This window comes from Neurospora crassa, linkage group III, assembly GCF_000182925.2.
Source record: "Neurospora crassa OR74A linkage group III, whole genome shotgun sequence".
Taxonomy (NCBI): domain Eukaryota; kingdom Fungi; phylum Ascomycota; class Sordariomycetes; order Sordariales; family Sordariaceae; genus Neurospora; species Neurospora crassa.
In genome coordinates this window covers 3,118,477-3,138,728 of record NC_026503.1, presented here as the reverse complement: position 1 = coordinate 3,138,728, position 20,252 = coordinate 3,118,477, and the positions used below count along the sequence as shown (strand labels likewise).

Sequence of the window (20,252 nt, the reverse complement as noted above, 5' to 3'; positions counted from 1 at the left end):
TGCCGAAGGGCGGCTTGAAAGCTGGTGTTCCTTCCAGTCTCGATAAGTGTAGCTCCCTCGAGTTGGCGACGACTTGCTCCTTTGGAGTTTCCCAACAGACCATTCCTATGTACCGGCCTGGCAGGAAACCACAAGCCGGTTGGCAACAGCAATGAATGACTTTACGAATGGCCAGCAAAACTGGAAAACCCCTGTCTTCTTATCTTCTTCCTTACACAAGATATCCAAACACTCAACTAACCTAAACAATGAGGGAGAATCAGAATCCAAAATGCTAATAGTGTATCCGCTTACAACAACCCGACAAGCCGGCAACCCAACAAGCATAACAATCTCAAATCAGCCAAGTCAATCCAGCCATGTACTCCAAACCGAAACAAATCCCAAAATGCAACATCCGCATACAACAGCTCGCTCACTTCCCATCTCCTCCACCCAAAGCTCCCGCCAAATTCATCGAAGCATACGCATCCCTCTTCCAGCTCTCATCCCCACTCCCAGGTCCATCATCGTCATCATCGCTAGTGATGGGATCGGCATTGACGACTCTGAACCCTCCCCTCTGTCCTTGTCTGCCTTCTACGCCTCCGTCGTTGATGTCGTGAACAGAGGAGAACCCAGCATCCCAAGCGCTGAGTTGTTCATGGCCATTAACAGCTGGAAGGTGGATTTGTGGGGCACCGCTTGCGGTGGGTTGTTGTTGTTGATACTGTTGGTGAACCTGGGGCGGGTAGCCTTGATAGACTTGGTTGTTGTTATACATATCCTGGCCGTGACCCGGTTGTTGGTATCCCTGATCGTAAATCGGAGTCGGGAGTCCACTTTGCTCGCTGTCGCCGAAGCGATCAAAGTCCGCCAACTCATAACCGTGCGCCGGGGGTTGTTGTTGCTGGGGGTACATGGAGCTGATCCGTTGGCGCGTGGGCGTCTGGTCTGCATCGCCGTACCCTTGGTAGCCGCCGTATTGTCCGCTGCGGTTGGAGTAGGTAATTGATCCTCGCCTGCCATCGTTACCGGCGGGCAACTCCACTGGTCCTTGCTGCTGTTGTTGGTTGTGGAACTGCTGCTGGCTTTGGATGCTAAGGCTGGCCATGTCCTCCAGCACTCGCGCTTGCTGCTCGGCCTCTCTTTGCTCGAGGATCTGAGGCGCGGGCTCGACGTTCCGCAAGCTGCTGGATCCGGCACCCTGGGATTGTTGTTGCGCGCCTGAGCTGCGGTGGCTGATTGCCATGCTTGCGCGATGGGCAATCTCTGGAATATCTGACATACTGCCGGGATGGTGACCGCCGCCTGATTGCTCGCCCGAAGACGTGCCTGGAAGGCCGGCGGCGGTGGCGCTGTCCATGTCCTTGATGGCAAACTGGGCAATGGTGCGCATCTTGCGACTTACCCAACCAGCAAGGATCTTTCCACGTTGCTTTTCACCGAGACGCGAGCGTGGGAAGTCGCCCTTGTTGACGAATGCGACAATGTCGGCGATGATCTGGTGCTCATTGAGGATGGCGTTGACAATGACTGGGACGATGGAGGCAAGGTAGGCTTTACGGGCTACCTCAACTAAGACCACCACAAGTCCGCCTGCCTGGAAGACCGCGCTGTTACATGTCTGTTAGTATTTTCCAACATAAGGCTGAATTTGAAGTAACGAAGACTTACCAGCCACCCGGCACAATGACCCTATGACACCTCTCAACTGAAGCCTCAATGTCCATTGGGAAATGACTCAAGCCATTAATCTCAAACGTTTCGCCAATGCTTCCCAGTACGAACAAAACCTGCATGTCCACGAGCGCACCTCCTGGGCCAATCGGCTTGCTAACATTATGTAAGAATCCAAGATCGCCGGTCCTCACATAACGAATACTCGGGTCTTCAACCGTGCGACCGTTAAATCTCTCCACATCGAACTGGTCCTTGGAGCCATAGAACGACGTTACGCAAGCCTCCGAGTCCACCCAGATCTCACCATATTCACCATCACTGCACAGCATCCTGCTCTCCGGGTTGACGATGGCAATCTGTGTGGACACCGGCACCATGCCGCTGTCTTGGATAACCAAAGCCTTGGGATCCCGTAGGGGATCCGTCGGATAGATGAGACCTTGTCGCAGGGCTTTAGGATCCAGGTGAAGTTCGATCGGCTCGACGCACATGTACGACCGGGAAGCGATCATGGGGTTCAGAACATGCGAGTAGACTGTGTTGATGGCGGTACGATCCAGGCCGGTAGCGTCAAAGTGGACACGAACCCTGGTAAAAAGGTCAACGCGAGGGCGGGATTCGCACGAGATCATCATGTTCTTGAGCTCGTGCAGCGTGAAGCCCTTGCCGGGAATCATGCTCATGGCGTGGTCAAGCATCTGCGGGGTGGCGTAGGTGTCTTTGATCTTGTACCGAGAGAGGATGAGAAAGAGAGAGACGGGATTCTGGGCAAACTCAACAGGGGAGAGTAGGTAGGTAGGCGTGCCAATGTAGATGCCCATGAGACAAGTGTGGATGAAGCCTAGACCTGTGGTACTACGCACGCAGCCTAGGACAGGGCGAGAGCTTGACATCTGGCACGTCTCCTTCTGTACCTTGCACATACCCAGGATGGTGTCGTGGCTTAGCTGGACTGCCAGGCGCCGCTGATCCGGTGTCCAATATGTCCAGATAACGACGGGATAGCCTGACTTGACCCATGACGGGTCAACTGTGATGCCTAGATCGCGGAGACCACTGTTCTGCTTCGGCGGTTTGCTGGTATTGTAGACGTTCGGAACCTGGACCTTCAAGAACTGAGCCGACTGCTTGATGTGCTGTGCAACAGGCTTCGTCTTGAGCAAGTGGTCTACATCCTGATTAACCAAGACAGCCTTGACGCCATAGTCCGCGACCAGATGAAGGAAGGCAGGGACATCTTCGGACAGACGGTTTTGGTCCATCGGCGCAACGGGGATGATAATGGCACCAAGGTTGATGCAGGCGTGGACGGCGAAGACAAACTCTTCAGAATGAGTGTACATGAGAACGACATGGTCGCCAGCCCGAATCTTGATCTTGTTCCTCAAGTATAAAGCAACTGCTGCTACCTTTGTGTCGAACTTCTTCCACGTGATCCCCTTGCCTTCCTTGCCACGACCATCGATGGTGCAGTACGCCAATTCCTCGGGCTGCCTTGCCACTCGCCATTGGATAAGGTCTGTGATGCTGGAGAAGTTGTTGAGAGGGGTCGACGTCCTGTCGTCGATAACCACCTCTCTGCGGTCGATGCCCGAGTACTGTTTGTCGGCAGGGGCAAGAATCTGTTGTCTGGATTCCGAAGCCATAGGAGACCAAATGCCGCCGATTGGGTCGACACCGATGGGCAGGTTCAGCACAGCATGCTCAACGGCAAACTTAACATGCACACAAGGAAGATTGCCCTGGTCGAACTCTCTCCTGCAAAGCATGTTGCCAATCTCCTTGCGGCCATTTTTCATCACCCGTGGGAGAGCATTCGGTGCCGTGATCATGACACAGTACACACGAAGGTGATGTTCTTGCATCAGCACATCCATGCACCTTTCGGCCAGCGAGTCCAAGAGGGCCGTGTCCAGCTGTCGAGGCGGTCCTCCACTCGTAGCCGGAGCTGTAGAGGCAGCTTGGGATTCAAGGACCACGACAGGCAAATGTTCCTCGTTGACAAACACGTCAAACGCTGAGCAATCAAAGATCTTGGGTACGTTCTTCATAATGCTAACAACCATGTGCTGCACAAAGAAATAACGATACTCTGCCACCTCGGTTCCGTGTTCAACCCATTCCACCTTTTGCCGGATACGATCCTCGTACAGGCCAAGTACGAAGACCTTGCCCTCTATAACGGTGCCGAGCAGACCAGTTCGAAGATACTCCAGCTCGGTCGGGGTCGGAAGCGTCGAACCGGGCTCGAATGTGAAAGGTCGAGCATGGAAGATCTGTTCAGTGTGCTTTGGCAGTGCCCAGAAGCCACCAGACAGCGAGGGAGAATCGACCCAGATCTCTCCCACAGTATGCGGCGAAGCGAGGAGGCCGGTCTCCGGGTCGACAATAGCAAGAGAGGCGTCGGGAATCGGGTAGCCAAATGCGCCAACGCGAACCGTCCCTAATTCGCTGCTAGCCTTCTTGCTAACATCTGCGCCTATTGCCACAACCACCACCTCATTGGTTTTCAATGCCTCTCTATCGAGTAGCACCTCACTCAGCTCGTTCTTTGCACGGTGTTCTGCTGCCGCGTTTACCGTCGTCCCACCCAGCAGACTTCCGTAACCATTAGAGGTAGCCGGCTTCTCCTCTTCAGGATCCTTTGGGCTTTCAGCCTCCGACTCCGTATCCGACTCAATCTCCAGTTTAAGCGGGCATTTCATATTCTCCTCGCCGCCCACCCAGTCCCGGACGCTGATGATCATGCCTCCGTGCTCCGGGAGGCACAGCATTGGGGCGACAACCTCACGTGCTCGAGGATTCCGCAACGGCTTGAACCAACGGTCGGCCAGGAGCTCATTGAACTCGCCATCGACTATCAAGGTGTCTATCAGGCACAGCTTGACGGACGAGAAGTTGGGCTCCATGCCCTTTTTGTAGTTCCGTGTTGCCATAGGGTCGACCTGGTAGTCGTATGCCGCACGTTTGAGCCCAGGATAGTCGGCAATCATTAACGTCGGACTGTATTTGGTAATAAGGTAGGCATAAAGACCGGGTACCTCGACCGCCTTGTTTTCGAGCCAAATGGTGGTGTGCCCTCCGTACACGGCGAACAAGACTCCCCAGATCATGCCGACGCCTTGGCGAGGATCCAGATATGAGAGCAAGGTTTCGCTTTTGGTGGCACCACGACTTACTAGATGGCCATTGGTATCGCGCAACGTCGCGTTAAACGTGTCGCCAGGCTTGGAGCCCGGGGCGGTAGTAACTATGGCGCTCAGGCAGGCCATCTGATGCATAATGGTACGGTGGCTGAGCACAACTCCCCTAAGATCACCCGTTGGGGCCCGAGAGAATTCAATGTAAGCCAAATCTGGAACTGACAAAGGGGGGAGCTCGTCCTTTTTCTTCTGGCTGTAACTGCCAAACTCGTTGGTTTTCCACCACTCAACGCCCTTTGGCCAATGGAGCTTTTGCGTTGTAATGTCGCGCTGGAACGCTTTGAGGTTATTATCCGTAGTCAAGGCCAGATGCGCCTGGGTGGAGGTCAGTATGACGTTCAATTTTTGATAGTCCTGAAGCTCGTTAATGGGCACAGCGACCACGCCGGCAATAAAGCAGCCCAAGAGGGCAATGGCAAAGTCAATGATTTCCGCATCACGGTAGATAAGCGCAACGCGGTCGCCGCGGTATAGGGAGCTCTTGTCACGAATCACTTGGGCGACCTTCTCGGCCCTCGAAGCAAGCTTGTCCCATGTGATGGATGCGATCTCCTTGCCCTTGGCGTCCAAGACCCAGTACGCTCGCCGGTTGGGAAGGTTACGACCTCGGTGGCGGAGAACGACAGCAATATTGTCAAATGTAGACATTTCTTTGCGGGGGTCGTGTGGGTCGTATATCGCAAAGGGGACTTCGCGCGGCTCGAGGGCTTTCTGGAATTGTATGGCCCCCCCAGGGGGCAGGTATTCATTTGCCGGGAGCATAGGGGGCGGAACAGCAGCGGTGGGCGAAAAGGCATCGCTGGAGGAGTATCTGTGAGGGCCGCCATAATCACCCTGGAGTTGCTGCTCGTGGGCTTGTTGCCCTGCGAAATCGGAAAAGTAGGCCTGCGAATTCAACAAAGTGTTGGTCCTCCCATCATAGGGATTCTGTTGCGGTGGTGGTGGCTCGGCATAGTCGCCATGTTGCTCGGGGTTGAAGGCATAGTCTCCTGACACCATGGTCCCCGACCTTGTAGAGGTATCGTTGGGGCCAGGGAAGAGGAAGAGGGAGTCGTGTCGCATAGCCGGGCGGTGATCAGCCATAGGGCCACCAGGCGCAAGCAAAGTGGCCGGATGCGGCTCCTGGAAGGAGTAGGTAGACTGAGGGCGGTAGTCGGAGAAGGCCATGGATTCCCGGTGGTCAGAAAAGGCCATGGACTCCCGGTGGTCAGGAAAGAGGGTGGAGTCTCGATGCTCGGAAAAGGCGACTGAGTCGCGGGAGGGCGGGAAGTTGAGAGAGGCGCTGCTCAGGCCAGCACCTGAGAGGACGCGTTGGCGGTCGTTGGAGGCATGAGGCGTGTTGTCGGGGGGATGGAGCCGAAGGCCTCCGGTTGGGGCTCCCGCCGGCTGGGAGTCTGCAGGAGCAGCAACGCCATACTGAGCAAGCAGTTGTGCCCGTCGCTTGTGGTACCTGAAGAAAGAAGAAGGGTATCAAGGTCAGCGGACGATGGAAAATACGGATAGCCGGAGGATGTGCGCACCCTTTCTCTGTAATATCGCCCTCCTACAATCAAGGCGCAAGTTGGTCAGCGTCAGGTCTTTTTTTTTTCTTTCTCTTTTTCTTTTTTTCTGTTTTCACAGTTTGTACACAGTCCAAGTAAGTATAGAAGCGGGGGATCTTCTCAAAACACACCTCCAGCTCCCTCTGTAGCTCGTCCAGCTTCGCCTGCAGGTCGGGGTTAACCGCGGCCATGTTGGGCCAAAGTATATTTCACGGGTTCCTTGTGATGGCGCTCGAGGGTATAGTACAAGTCGCTTGCTGGTATGTCGGTGGTCGGGCGGACTCAAGTAGAAGGGCGCTCGACTGCGCCCAGCAAACGAGTGGCAGGTGTTTCAGTATGGATAGAGGTAGCGCGAGAGAGAGATGGTAGCGAGCGAGCGGTTGCGATTGAACGGTGTAGGGAACCGATGGCGACGACACGGAGAGGTCGGAACCTGAAGCGAGAAGTGGAAAAACCCAAGTCTAATTCCAGGACAATGAAGGCCCAGTGTAGTGTACAGTCCGTCGCAACCCAAGTTGAGGGTCCCGTCGCGTTGTTCGTGACAGAGGGAGAGTGAGAGAGGGGGAAATCCAAGATGGAGAATGTCAGATGCAAGGCAAAGTCGGTCTTGGCAGTCGAGCGGATACGGGCGCTCCGGGGTGTGTGTGTGTGTGTGTGTGTGTGTGTGTGGGTTGAGGTTGATTCGAGTATGGAAACGGTCCGAGTCGACCTCTAGTTTCCTCGTATACACAAGTGTGGTCGGGAAATGGTGCCGTCGGCGGGTTGTGCCGTTGGTGAGCGCGATGGAGCTGACTGCCGGGCAACAAGTAGACTAGTGTAGTGTAGTGTAGTGTAGTGTAGGTACCTTCTTCCTACGCGATGAGGACGGGGAGGAGTCGTGAAAGCATGGCAATTGCCCCTAGAGTCAAAGGCATGGATAGAAAGATGGATGGAATTTCGAATGGAATTGGCGAGTGGACAACCCCCCCGGAGCCCGTTAGCGGTGGATTCAGGTCCGGTGCAGTGAGTCCATGTGGTGCCTGGTCTGGGGAACCTCGAGTTCGTTGTGCACAAATGCCTTCCTCCTGTCGTACATAGGTGACGTAGGGGGCCCTGTCGCTGAGCTGTGTGTAACATTACATACAGTAGAGGTACGTACCAGGTACTTGTAAGTTCCATGCTGCCCTGGGTTCCAAGGACGGCCCCACCTGGAATTCATCTGATGCCCACTTCCACTGATGAGGTTAGCTATGTAAACCCTTCCACTTTGCCAAGCCCCAGACGATAAGCACTGCCGGGAGCCGCTCCCGCAGCGTCTTATCAGCGGAGTTCAGCCGGAGAATTCCCCACCACAAACTGGAAGAGGAACAAAAAGCCTGCAAATTTCTGCCGCACTTCTTCCATTTCGACTTCTCTTTCCTTTTCTCCTCCGTCGTCCTTTTCCTCCTCCTCCTCCTCCGTGAGGGGGAATCAAGCACGGCCGGCCTCGTCGCCGCCGTTCAACATTGTGTGCCAGCCACAATGCTTGTCCAATATGCTGGCATCGCTACAAGTGGTAAGTCAACAACATCACATCGTTACAATTTTTGTTCTTCCCCCATGGCGTCTGTCCATGTCGCCTTCATATGATGAAAGCATACGCAAAATTCACAGACCTGTTCTGAAAAAAATAGTGTTGAGAAACTGCTTAGCTCACTGATTCCATCCTCCATTCCCTTCTTATTTGCACCACCACTCTCCCGTCTACTTTCGTTGCGTGTCAGAAGGCATATAGCTAACAGCGTCCTTCTCAAGATCATCATGGCCACCTGCCCGACACCGCTGGTCCACGCAATGTGGCGTTGCCGTTCGTCTTGTGCGTGACAGTCAGGAGTGGCTGTTACAATGCCGGCACTTTCATTGTCTCCCGCATGGTTGCCAATTCCATTGTCAAGGCCATTGTGGCCTCGGTCTCGGCTGTCTTTGCTTATTGTCAAGGACTTCGTTATAGACCCAAAAATATACCCTTCCTTTGTCTTGATCTCTAGCAACGCTTCGTGTGAATCCGCCCCATCCTCGTGTGTCCATATATTAACCTACCGCGCCCAGCACGTCCTCCATGCCTTCTGTGCAATCTTTTTTTCACTATATTTCGTTTTTGTTTTCGTTTCGCAACTTGTTACCGATAAATCGCAATGGCCTCCCCGGAGGAGGATCTCTTCGGAGACCAAGAGGTGGAGGATATCCTAAACGCAAGAGGCAATGGCGATGGAGCCATGTCACTGGAGGACGAGTTCATGGCAGCAGAAGAGATGGAATCGGATATCCCCGAGGCTATTGGCAATGGCAACGGCAACGGCAATGGGGCTCATGGTGCAGCCACGGCTGATGGTGGTTCGCAACAGCTCCTCCATGACCAAGCACCTATGGCCCCATCAGGACAAAATTACCCTGCCCAGGCTGGTCACAATGACCAACATCTCAGCCCACAGAGTCAATGGTTAGCTGCCACTCTCACTAATGCTATGCAAGAACACCCTCATGCACAAGGGCCCATAAATCCATCTGTTCAAGATGCCACTTCGCAGGCGGGTGGTGTACACGACATTCCCATTGACCCCCTTTTGTTCACAGCCAGTCAAGAATGGAATTCCCAAGTTGTTCAACAATACCCCTTGACGCAAAATCCCAATCCAGAGGCGGCCCCTGAAACCTATAGTAACGATAGCAACGGGGTTATAAAAAATTTCCTACGCGAGGAGGGGTTTGGTACTCAGTTCCAGCCCACGACCTTCGCGGCCCTTGAACAAGCACCTGAAGGAGGTATGGGCCAGTATCCAGCTCCTGGCGGTAGTGTTGACGACTGGCAACAAAACGAGTTCAGTAATGATAATCTCAATCACGACTTGGAGGCCTTGGAAAATTTCCAGGATCATTTGAGGCACATAACTCCTCAGCCAGGAGCAGAGGCGGACGGTTTCAATGGTGAGATTCAGCCCGCCGCCCCTGCGGCTCCTGAAGGAGCACCTGCTGAAGGTCTGGGTCAGTACCCAGCTCCTGGTGGTGGTAGTCACGGCGGGGAACAAGACATCGTTAACCAAGGGTCCAATGATGAGGGTTCCGCTGGGATAAAAATTCCTCTTGAAGGAACATGGCTACCAGACAAGATAGAGGACTATTTTCAGGTGCCAGGAGCAGCGGGAGGGGATGGTTCTAATGCTCACCAGATCCAGCCCGCTGCCTCCGCGGCCCCTGAGCAAGCAGCTGCTGACGGCGGGCAACAACGTCAACAATCACAACAGCAACCACAGCAACAGCCACAGCAACAACCACATCAACAACCACAACAACAATCACAGCAACAACCACAGCAACAACCACAAGACATATACAACAGTAATCAGAATTTTGGTGGTGCTCCTGTTTCCGATGGAAAAATCCAGCAATATCCCTCCCACAATCAGCAATTTGCTGGCCCACAAGCTGTTCCAGACATCGTTATCCAACAGCCTTCCTCTGAGAATCAGCAGTTTGCCGGACACGCCAGCCAGTTTAACAATGGATACCAGCAATTGGGCGGCGCACAAACCGGTCAAGGACAAGGAGGAATAGGTGGACCGTTTAACAACGGAGATCAGCAATTCAATGATGCTGCGCAATATGGCCGAGAAGAAGCTGCTATTGACCTTCTGAATTTGGGCGGTGCACGAGCTGGTCAAGTAGCTGGCGCTGGTCACTTTAACAACCAAGGCCAGCAACTCAACAACGGACATACCGGGCAGAGAGGTACCGGTGGTCTCAACAACAACGGGTATCAGCAAGTGGGCGGTGCACAAATTGGTCAAGGAGCCGGCTATGGTCAGTTCAACCATGGAGCTCAGCAATTCAACAATACACAAAATGGGCAGGGAGGCGGTGGTGGTAGCCCATATCACAATGGAGGCCAACAGCAATCGGGCGGTGCACAACTTCAAACTGGCTTTCTCAACAACGGACAAACTGGTCAAGGACAAGGAGGCACGGGTGGCCCTTTCAGTCATGATAATCAACAACTTTACCAGAACAACGGTATGCAATATGGCCAAGGTGTTGGTGGCCAGTTTAACAATCCTGGAGGCGAGCATTTCAACAACGCACCAACTGGTGGCCAAGGAGCGACCGGGAATGCCCAGTTCTATAACGGAAGCCAGCAACCCAGCCGTGCACAAACTCCCCAAGGAGGCACGGGTGGCTTCTTGAGTCCTGGAAATCAACAATTTGGCCATCACAGCGGTATGCAAAATCGCCAAGGAGGTGCTGGTGGACACGTGAGCCCCGTGAATAACAACCAACAGGCCGGTCTGCCACATGCTGCTGGAGGTGTTAATCAGCCCCCTTTCCCCGGGAATCAACCATTTCCCGGTTCACCATATGGCACAGGAGGTGTTGTTGCTCAGCCTGGCTCCGGAACCCAGCAATTTCCTGGTACACAATTTGGTGTTTTGGGAGGTGCTAGCGGCCAACCTCACCATGGAACCCATCCACAACCTGGACATGGTAATGTCACAACACAAGCAGTCCAAAACAACAACAGCGGAGTTCTAGATCCCAATGCTGCTCACCTGCCGCTTATAGGATCTGCTCCCCCAGAACCACGCCTACCTCCCGTGGTGACCCCTCCCGTTTTCCCGCCCGGTACTCCGCAACCAGACAGCTGGGTGGCTCCGGGCTCCGGCAACGAAGTCGTCAAGATTCGAGCCATGAAATTCCGCAACCAATATGGTATTCATCCCCAATCCGTGTACTACTACAGAGCGCACACGCAGCCCTGGGGCACTGAGTACGGTCAAGCGGGTCGACCGAGCGCGAACTTGTTCGCCTATGCCAACAGCCAGCCATTAGCCAGGGCCGAGCTAGTAGCTTCGAAAGTCTACACAACATCGCAGCTTTCCCTGTTCTTCCGAGGCGAGGGTCATCCAAACCGACCCAACAGGCACTTGACCTTGTGGATCCAAAACGTGCCGCTCTTGGTCTCGGATAGGTACGCACAAAAGGAATCAGGAAAATGTAAGTACGAGGACTGCGCGGCGAAACCCGCCTACACGATTATGAAGGGCTTCCACCGCATCGCCTTTGACGAACACTCCCATCACACCGGCGACTACTACGACCCCTACAACAACGCGGGCTACATGCACTTGTGGTGTTTCGAGAAGGCCTTTGACGCCGGCTATCTCGTCTGGGACGTGCAAGAGCGGCCTCACTTGTACGGCTTCCGCATCGAGGCGGATGTGCGCCACCACCGGTTCGAAGAAAAAAACAATGCCTCCATCAACCGCGACCACAATCTGCACGACACATACCGACAGTGGAAGAACGAACAATGGGAGCGCTACGTCCAAATACGACACCAAGAAGCTAGAACAGGCCAACGCTACGATCCTTACCAGTCTGTCAACGGTATCTCCAATGACAACCGTCTCTGGAGACGGCTGACAGACAAACATATTGCCGAGGAGGTCCCCGCGCGCGCAAGAAACCGCGTGAACAGGAACGTGACGGGCAACACGATTGACAATCACAGAGGGGATCTTGAGCAGTTCCATCGTGCTAAAGATGAGGCGAAGCCAGCGTCGCGGGCGGCTGGCAACAAAACCCAAACTGGAACACGTGCAGCAGGCCCTTCAACTCCCAAAAGGAAACGTAACAGCGCTGCTACTGGCGACGACGAAGAAGATGAAGAATACCATGAAACTCCAGGCTCCAAAAAGTCACGCACCCAAAACCAAAACCATCACACTCCAGGTTCCATGGGCCCACCACCACCGTCATCCACCACTCCGCGCCGCAGCACCCGCCGCGCCTCCCAAATCATCGTTCACGACCTCAACGAGCAACTCGGCACAGCCGGCGAGTCTCCCCTTACCCGCTCGCGCGCCACGTTTATCGGGCAGCAGCTGAACCAGCTCCCCGAGCACCTCCAACAAGACGTGATCAGCCATGCGCCCCAGGCGACCTTGCAGGCCATCTCGCCTGTATTGTTGCAGAACTGGAGGCCCGAAGACTGGGGAGCGGTGCTCCAGGAGAGGGTGAGCAGGATGACGCCGTACCATCAGGGGCTGTTGGCTGCGTATGCGGAGAAGACGGAGAAGAAGGCGCAGTTGGATGGGGGCACGGGAAAGAGGAGGTGGAGGAGTGATCCGTGAGTTACTTTTGTATATGAGTGTGCATGAAGGGTCGAGAGAGGCTTTGCTTAGGTAAGTCCTTCTTTGTCCTTCTTTGCTTGCTACCTTCGGTCGTTCGATGCCGGCTTGCCTTCGATTGGAGTACGTACTCCTTCGCGGAAAAGACAAAGACGAGTGAAAATCATTTCGACGGTGCGTTGCCGAACAGCTCATCGTCGCACTTTGCAGAGCATCAATTTCCTCTGTACGCCGTTTATCTTTTGATATGTACCACAAGTGTCCAACAAAGCAAATCACGAATTTCTTGGATTACGGTTATGAAAAGGGCATTATCTATACGCTATATTAGAGCGTAAGACGAGATATAATAGGATAGATAAAGAGAAGAAGTTGGATATGGACATAGATAGATACCTAGGTACACTCCGCATATACATTGCAATGACAGATTTCGGTGCTGGTCACCTTGAACAACGGACACTGAACTTTAAGCATTGAATATCAAACATTCACAGAGCCACGGAGTCATGGTTTTCATTTTCCAAACCTATGTTTTCTCCCCTTGATATTTACTTCATGCGCATGCTGTGATCATATTGTGTAATATACACTTTTGGCTACCGAACATGCCTTTCAACACAGTTTCCCAGGTACTCTTTCACACCTCACCGCCTTAATTATAAGAGAGAAGAAGAAAATGAAGACACGATAGAAGCCCCAAACTGATATAACGTACTATACAATAGCAACACATCGCTAAAGAATCGAACAAGAAAAAAAATACCGACAACCCTTTGTCCACTATATATGACCCTTGCATAGATAAATATATATATACCTAAAGCCTCCCCTTACGAGGATGAAAAAAAATCCCCATGCTATCTCCCCCGATTCACCCTCTCCTTCCCTACACAAAAACCTCCTGCCCCGCAAAACTCATAACCCACTCGACCCCCAACCTGACTTCCTCCTCATGTTCCACCAGCTGCTCCAAAATCACCTCGCCCGCGCCCGGCCCGTCCACCATGCGATCCTTGACATGGATAATCACCACTTTCAGTCCCTTGAGCGGCTGCTTGGGCAACTGCCGCGCCAGCTCCGCGTTGACGTCCACGTCGGCGTGGGAGTCCACGTCCATCATGTCGCGCGTGTTGCCGTTGAGGTAGAGCGACATGGAGGTGGCAGGAGTTACGTTGGATGCGGCGGATGAAGACACGGGGCCTCCTGACCCTGACCCTGACCCACCTCCTGACGACGACGAAGAAGAGGCGTTGTTGTTGACACTGGGGTGGTTGAGTTGGGAGAAGTGTACGGCTGCTGGTGTTGCTGGGGGCGGGAGGGGGGAAAGGTGGACATTGCGTTGGATGGCGACGGGGAGCCGTAAGGCGAGGTAGGCTCGGAGAGGTGGAAGTGGGGGAGTTCGGGTCGGGAAATGCCCATTTGATGTTGTTGGAGGGCAGCGTTGAATGGTGGTTGGTGGTTGGTCGTGGCGCGCTGCTGGAAGTCGTCGAGGGACATCTCGCCCGTGGGAGTGGCTAGGTGAGGCGTGTCGATTCTGAAGCCGGTTGGGTTACGCGGATTGACACCGTCATTTTCATACAACGAGGTAGTGCTTGCTGCTGCGGCGGCTGCTTGCGCGGAGGCTGAGCTGTGGCGGTTTTCGTAGCGCTTGCGGGATTTGGGGGAGATGGAATCTTCGGTGGGTTGCCGAGGGTCTTGTTGCTGTGATGAATGTGGCTGTTGGCTTTTTTCTGCTCCTGCCCCCGCTGCTGTCGATGGTTCTCTCCTGGTTCTGAATCCCGGGTGCGCACTGGCTGCTCGCGCCTGGGATGTTATCGTCCTTCGTCGGGTGTTGCGGTCGTCCTCCTCTTGGCGTTTGCGTTTCTTATCACTGCCGACGCTTCCGTAGTCGGAGTAGCTCCGTCCCATGGGGCCAGGTCGAGAGGTTGACTGGCGCTTGATACCGTGTTCCGTTTCGTACTTTCTGCGTAGGATGTCCATCCTCGCGGCTGTTACCTCCTCAGCCAAGGCGGTCAATTCCTCCATGATGTACCTTGGTGTGAGATGCCCGAACAGACGATCATCCGTCTGGGAATCGTCAAAGCTGCATTCGATGAAAATTGCAGTGAGCTTCCCACTGGCTATCTTGGGAGCGGCCTCTCGCCAGATGTTCCGGTTCCGTGGTGACAAACTGACGGAGTCTGGCTCAACGTCACCAAAGATGATAATCTCCCTGCCAGTGGTCACATCGCGGATGAAGTAGGCCGAGCTGTCGTAAACACATACTGATTCATCTGTTGCGTGTCCGCCACCGAGACCTGAGATGGAGCTGCTGCGACCGCCGCCGCCGAACAGATTTCCTTGGTGAATAGACATTCGATCCTGGTCTCTTTGCTGCTGTTGTTGAAGCAACGCGGCCAGACTGTTATTAGCTGCCGATATGCTGTTGTGATGAGCAAGCCCACGGGGCCCCAGGTGGGACATGGGCGGGCTCATTACACTCATCGGCGTTGCTCCCATGGAGGAAGCATCGAAGCTTCCCGGGCGCGTGACGCTTCCGCTGCCACGATGGCTGTGCCTCTCATAGCAATGACCATGACTGACAGCCCAAACCTTGACTGCGAGGTCGTCAGTGATCTCAAGATAGCCCTTGGAGTCCCCCTCTCCCAGCGCTGGTGAGCCACCCTCTACCAAGCGCGTATACGTCACCAACCCCACTCCGTTGTTCTCATCACTCAGGTTGGGCCAGATGATGTTGTTGAAAATGTGAGTCTTGAAGGCTGCTATCGTGTTGGGTAGGCCGGCGAGTTTCTTGGGTCTTGAACTACCCAGACCTGCTGTGTTGATTACGAAGCCGGAGATGTGATCGAGATGAGGGTGTGTTATTAGGTACGTGTCGATCAGGGTCCGGTGAATGAAAGATGCATTGGCAGACGATGTAGCCATAGGAACCTGAAGCCCGGCAAAGGGCCCTGTTTTGAGGGTGTATGGTAAAGCGTGTTCTTCATCCTCGCCAAGGGTGGCTGGTTGAGTCTTTGCCAAAATCTGCTCGATGGCACTGAGATGTACGCCTGCATCCACGGCAATGACTGACCCTCTCCTCCAGCCCGCAGCTATTGGGCGTACAAGAAAGGCCGTGACATTGGACTCGAGAGGTCCTCCACCAGAGCCCTGGTAAGCTTTGTTAGCTAAAAGTTGGTCCCCAAGAAATTGTTTGTTTATGCATATCGGTGCCTTGTTCTGCCGGGATTACGAGTCCCATGGGAAGGGATTCCCACGTGCCCCAGAACATTGAAAGTTGACATGTCGAAAACGTCTCGAATGGTGCCCTAGCCGTGGCATATTCGCGCTTTGTGGGTGGTGGGGGTGACAGGATCCCATTGTTTTCCGAGCCGAGACATTGAACAAAGGAATATGAATGAAGGGGCGGTGGTCGAGGCAGATCGAACTACGGCTGCTCGATTTCACAAAGAAAGCGCACAGGCATTCGACCTGTCGCGGACTCTTCTCTCCGGCTAGAGATGAGACAGACGGTTGATGGCGTTCTAAGCGGTTGAGGATGATGCTGAGGAATGGGTATGATGGTGAAGGGAGCATGAGACGGACTTGGATTGGGATGTGCAGTGTAGACTAGGTCTTGATATTCCTGTCACTCACCAGAACGATGACTTGCAAAGCCGGTGCCGGGGGAGGAGATTCTTGTTGGCCGCTGGTGTTGGTGTTGTTGGCCTCGCCGGGGTCGTCACCATTGGCGCCGCCGCCGCCTCCCATGACCACAAAGATGGATTTCTTCTCAAAGGCTGGGCGAATGAGCCGATGAACAAAATATGGTTTTTGGTGTTGGTGAGAGTGGAGTCTTGATGCTTGTTTTGTGTCGGAGAACTTGGAGCGGGCGGGGTCTTGGCTTTGCGACCTGATTGATGATGAATGAGATGGGATCGATATGAAAGCAGATGCGCCTCGTGGATAAGCCGGTCAAAGGGAATGCGCAATTCGTCAATGGTTTCGCTTGTTGTTGAGAATATCAGTCCCTTGATGGCAAATGGCCAAGATGCTCTGGTCAACCCATCGAATTACGGGGTTGTTGTCCCTTTGAATGATAGACGCGAAGCCCTATCTTGCTCGGCTTATGGAGGTTGGGGAAATGCGCTAGCTAGCTAGGTAGGTAGGTAGTGTAGCGAGGCTTTGGAGGTGACACCCTCTGTACGTCCGTAACACAGACTTGGGTGTTTGATTGTGAGTGGTACAACAACAACAATCCGTAAGCGGGACTCAAGCCTTTTCGTCGTGTATGAGGGTGATGGTCAAATATCGTGATATGGGACAAAGAGGAAAAAGTTAAGGGGGTCCCGTCGAGGTTGGTGATGGAATTGGAACCTGGAAGTGTGAAAGTGGAGAGAGATTGTGAGTGAATTCTGGTTGTGGAACATGAGTGGAAGGGAAAGCATTCAATCCCGTCAGAGGCACTGTGCTTCAGTTGGGTGTCAAAGCGCTGAAGGGATCTTCGATTAGTGGGGGTGTCACCTCGAGGACCCGACCTTGGACTCCTCTGCAATTTCAACTTTACCAACAATCGTTCGTAGGTATCCATAAAGTTTGCGATGATATCTTCCCTTGACAAATTCCCATTATCATCAAAGTCTCCATTTCCAAGATGCCGACATCAGACTACATCACTACAGTGGAGCGCATCAGCAAAAAAGCACGTGGGAGCAACCAAGCAACATACCATGCTCGCCTTGTCCTGCCTGTCAAATCAGATCTATCAATCCATTGGATCTCTCAAACAATCCGGGGTTCCCCAGATCTAGTACTCGGCAGCAAACCCGCCCACTCTGACGGCAACATGGTCCTGTTCCTTGGACACATGAGCGACCTTTGTGACGCCGGAAGAAGGCCGGGACCTAGGCAAACACATTGTATGGACGGTTCAATTTCACGTTCGACGTGAGCTCACATAAAATCTTTCCGGTGTTGGACATGCTTACAAGCCTCCCGAACCCGCGGGCTCGCCGTGCCGTGCCGTGCGTACGGAAGAATATCGCAAGTGTTGCCGAACGCGAGGCGAGTCGGAGCTTCTTCATCCGTTGTTCACTGTGCGACGGAGTTGCCGTCGGTCGTGGTCGTCGACTTCCCGTCGTCTGCGAGTCGCCAAGTTCTCACACCCTCTTTGTCATTTTATCTCTAAGAAGGTAGCGTTTCCCCGCAAGACAACAGCGGCCACGGCTTCCTCTACCTTTGGCCAGAGAACTTTCGATTCAGCTGAACACATTCTTGCCTCCTATCAGGATTCCAGAACAGCATCATGCTAACCACTAGGCCAGCTGTCCTTCGTCTTTGTACAAACTCGGAATGTGGTGCTCGAATGGCCCGACCGGTCTTTGGGTTATGCTGTGCGACCCTCCCATCAATGGAAATGTAGAATACCTCTTGATTTCGCAAAGAAGTGGCCATTGGTCACGGAATTGGTATCACACGACAGGTCAATATCATGTCATGATGGTCCGAAACTAGGAATGATGTCGAGAGGCTACCTAGTGTAGCAAGTGTAGAGGCTATGTTCCAGGTAACTAGCATCTGATTTCAAGGTACTGGTAGGAGCATTCTTATCTGCCTAAGCCCAATCGCAAGAAATTGGAATGGATCTCCTTGGTCTATACCGAGCCAGAGATATCGATTGTATGATACATTATATTACCAGCAGTGCGGAGCCCGCCTGACCAATGAGACGCACATGTGAAGGACATGACTGAAGGCTCTTGCACGAAAGATCTGACGGAAAGCACCAAGTATCCAAGATATACAAAATAGAGGGGGCCCAGAGAGACACGTGGGAAGATGGGACGGAGTTCAAATATACAAGTGCGCGATGGGATGGAAGACCCCAGGTCAGATGGAAGCACACAAGGAACTGACAAGCGCTGGCATGTGCCATCACAGTTTCATGTGAAGTTGAGGCAAAAGCTCATCAAGTATTCTACCGATCATTTTCCCTTTCCTATTGTTCACGCGTCGCAAGTCGTATGAATGTGTATCAGACCTCCAACGCTTCTTGCTGTATACTGCGCCTTCTTGTCCGTTTCTTCTCAGGGGTCTTCTGATCGATGTAATCTGAACGTGAAATGTCCATCATCCATTGCTTGATATCCACCTGCCGATCTCGCTGTTCTATTCTATTTTCTATCACAGACTCGCTCGCTCTCTATAGGACTTGAAAATCTCATCAGAGACCCGCAAAAACCAGCCCCCATTACTCCTTCTCCTTCCTTTCCTCCCTTGCCTTCTTAAGCTTCTCATACCCCTCCATACCCCCAATATCCTTCTCAAAATCCGGTCTCGGAATCTCCAGACCCTCCCTAACCAACCCATACGTAATCCCTCCCAACCTAGACACAGGCTTATACACATCTAGATCCATCTGATTCAACTCCTCATTCACCGCCCCCTCCTTAATCCAGAACTTGGTCCCCTCCACCACCACCAGCGTCGACCCCGTCTCCCCCGGCTTCGAGCGGGACTCAAACTCCTTGACATGCACCAACTTGCACTCCACCGCAAACACGGCCTCCTTTGCTCTTGCAGCCTTCACCGTCTGCGTATCATACACGGGCGTCAGCCCGCTAATCACCCACTCCGACACGCCCAAGGGGGCGTTGGTGCTGCACGAATTAGCTGCCTCGAGGAACGGGGTGGACATCAGATTGATGACGCACTCGCCCGTCTCGTGCAGGATGCGCAACGAGTCCTTGGCGCGCGAGGCCGGGGTGAGCGGCGAGGCGAAGCCCAAGGTGAAGAGGGGCGGGTCGTGCGAGATGACTTGGAAGTACGAAAAGGGAGCCAGGTTTTCGGTCGTGCCGTCGGCAGAGCGGGTGGACACCAAGGCAATGGGGCGGGGGACGATGGCGGAGATGAGCAGTTTGTAGTTGAATGCGGGCGGGCGGCCTTCGGTGTAGGGGTCGACGACGATGTGCTGCTGCTCGTCCTTCTTCTTGGTCTCGGCAGAGGCAGAAGCAGCAAGAGAGTTGGCGCCCGAGCCGTAAGCCCAGTCTGGTTGGGGGGTTTGGAAGTAGGTGAATTTGGGAGAGGGGTCGAACGCGGGCCGAGAGGCTTCGACGGCTTTGAAGTCGCCGTGAGGGTTGCGCTTGAGGACCTTCTCGAAGGCGGCGCTCTTTTCGGCGGCGGATGGTTCGGTGGACATTTTGGCGGGGTTTGTGAATCCGTGGGTTGACTTGGACCTTGAAAATTTGGTGAAGAGTGAAGTGAGGCCTGGAAAGTGTTTATGATGAAGTTTTGATAGAGTCCAAGGTTTGATAAAGTTGGTTGCTGATGTGAGAACCTTGGAGGTCGGCATGAATGCCGGATGGGGAAGGATTCTCGTGGGGGTAAAAAGGCGAGTGCTCGATGACGAGGAGGGGTTGACGATCAACGGATTGGTAATGGGAAGTAAGAACAAGGGTTTCGATCGGTGACGCACTTGAAGTGTTTGTAAGACGTGTGTAAGCCGAAGAATGGATGTCGTCGTCCGTCTGCGATGTAGCGCTGTGGTCTTCAGGCCTGGTTTGTTTGTGGTTGGTCACCGACAAATGAAGATAAGGTATTACTGCCTCTTATATAAAATGCCAAAGAAATCCGACCTATATCCTGAGCCGCGATCAACACGGTGTCCCTGCCGAGTTGCCATCGTTCCAATCATTCCATGACACCATCTCGGCATTCGGCGGAAA

The 20,252-nt window shown here is 53.6% G+C and overlaps 4 protein-coding genes across 5 annotated transcripts; 1 reads left to right on the top strand and 3 right to left on the bottom strand.

Moving 5' to 3' along the window:
• Positions 1-105: 105 nt before the first annotated feature.
• On the bottom strand, positions 106-7,061 carry NCU00239. Of its 2 annotated transcripts, none has more exons than XM_011395494.1 (4): positions 6,538-7,061; positions 6,386-6,473; positions 1,657-6,315; positions 106-1,595 (listed from the first exon to the last, which is right to left on the bottom strand). In XM_011395494.1, the coding sequence occupies exons 3-4, from the start codon at positions 6,057-6,059 to the stop codon at positions 416-418; spliced, it is 5,583 nt and encodes a 1,860-aa protein (XP_011393796.1). In that variant the 5' UTR covers positions 6,060-6,315; positions 6,386-6,473; positions 6,538-7,061; the 3' UTR covers positions 106-415. The 2 variants fall into 2 exon arrangements, with proteins under 2 accessions (XP_011393796.1, XP_011393795.1); XM_011395493.1 differs by having other exon boundaries at positions 6,386-6,408.
• A 719-nt stretch (positions 7,062-7,780) lies between these two features.
• Positions 7,781-12,549, top strand: NCU00238 (hypothetical protein; the record flags this gene model as incomplete). Its single annotated transcript, XM_952616.2, has 2 exons — positions 7,781-7,940; positions 8,180-12,549. The coding sequence occupies exon 2, from the start codon at positions 8,560-8,562 to the stop codon at positions 12,547-12,549; it is 3,990 nt and encodes a 1,329-aa protein (XP_957709.1). The 5' UTR covers positions 7,781-7,940; positions 8,180-8,559.
• Positions 12,550-13,084: 535 nt separating this feature from the next.
• On the bottom strand, positions 13,085-16,896 carry NCU00237 (cAMP-specific phosphodiesterase). The gene is made up of 2 exons (XM_952615.3): positions 16,186-16,896; positions 13,085-15,699 (listed from the first exon to the last, which is right to left on the bottom strand). The coding sequence occupies exons 1-2, from the start codon at positions 16,297-16,299 to the stop codon at positions 13,717-13,719; spliced, it is 2,097 nt and encodes a 698-aa protein (XP_957708.3). The 5' UTR covers positions 16,300-16,896; the 3' UTR covers positions 13,085-13,716.
• A 1,244-nt stretch (positions 16,897-18,140) lies between these two features.
• Positions 18,141-20,239, bottom strand: NCU00236 (flavoprotein oxygenase). Its single transcript, XM_952614.3, has one exon. The coding sequence runs from the start codon at positions 19,877-19,879 to the stop codon at positions 18,779-18,781; it is 1,101 nt and encodes a 366-aa protein (XP_957707.2). The 5' UTR covers positions 19,880-20,239; the 3' UTR covers positions 18,141-18,778.
• Positions 20,240-20,252: the final 13 nt, after the last annotated feature.

Excerpts from the sequence above, each read along its gene's own strand:
- NCU00239 (XM_011395493.1), bottom strand. The coding sequence starts at position 6,597 with ATGGCCGCGGTTAACCCCGACCTGCAGGCGAAGCTGGACGAGCTACAG. Across the intron at positions 6,409-6,537 it reads AGCTACAGAGGGAGCTGGAG|GAGGGCGATATTACAGAGAA; the intron begins GTGTGTTTTGAG and ends CCTTGATTGTAG. Across the intron at positions 6,316-6,385 it reads GGCGATATTACAGAGAAAGG|GTACCACAAGCGACGGGCAC; the intron begins GTGCGCACATCC and ends TTCTTTCTTCAG.
- NCU00236 (XM_952614.3), bottom strand. The coding sequence starts at position 19,879 with ATGCCGACCTCCAAGGTTCTCACATCAGCAACCAACTTTATCAAACCT.
- NCU00237 (XM_952615.3), bottom strand. The coding sequence starts at position 16,299 with ATGGGAGGCGGCGGCGGCGCCAATGGTGACGACCCCGGCGAGGCCAAC. Across the intron at positions 15,700-16,185 it reads CTTTGCAAGTCATCGTTCTG|GGCTCTGGTGGAGGACCTCT; the intron begins GTGAGTGACAGG and ends AAAGCTTACCAG.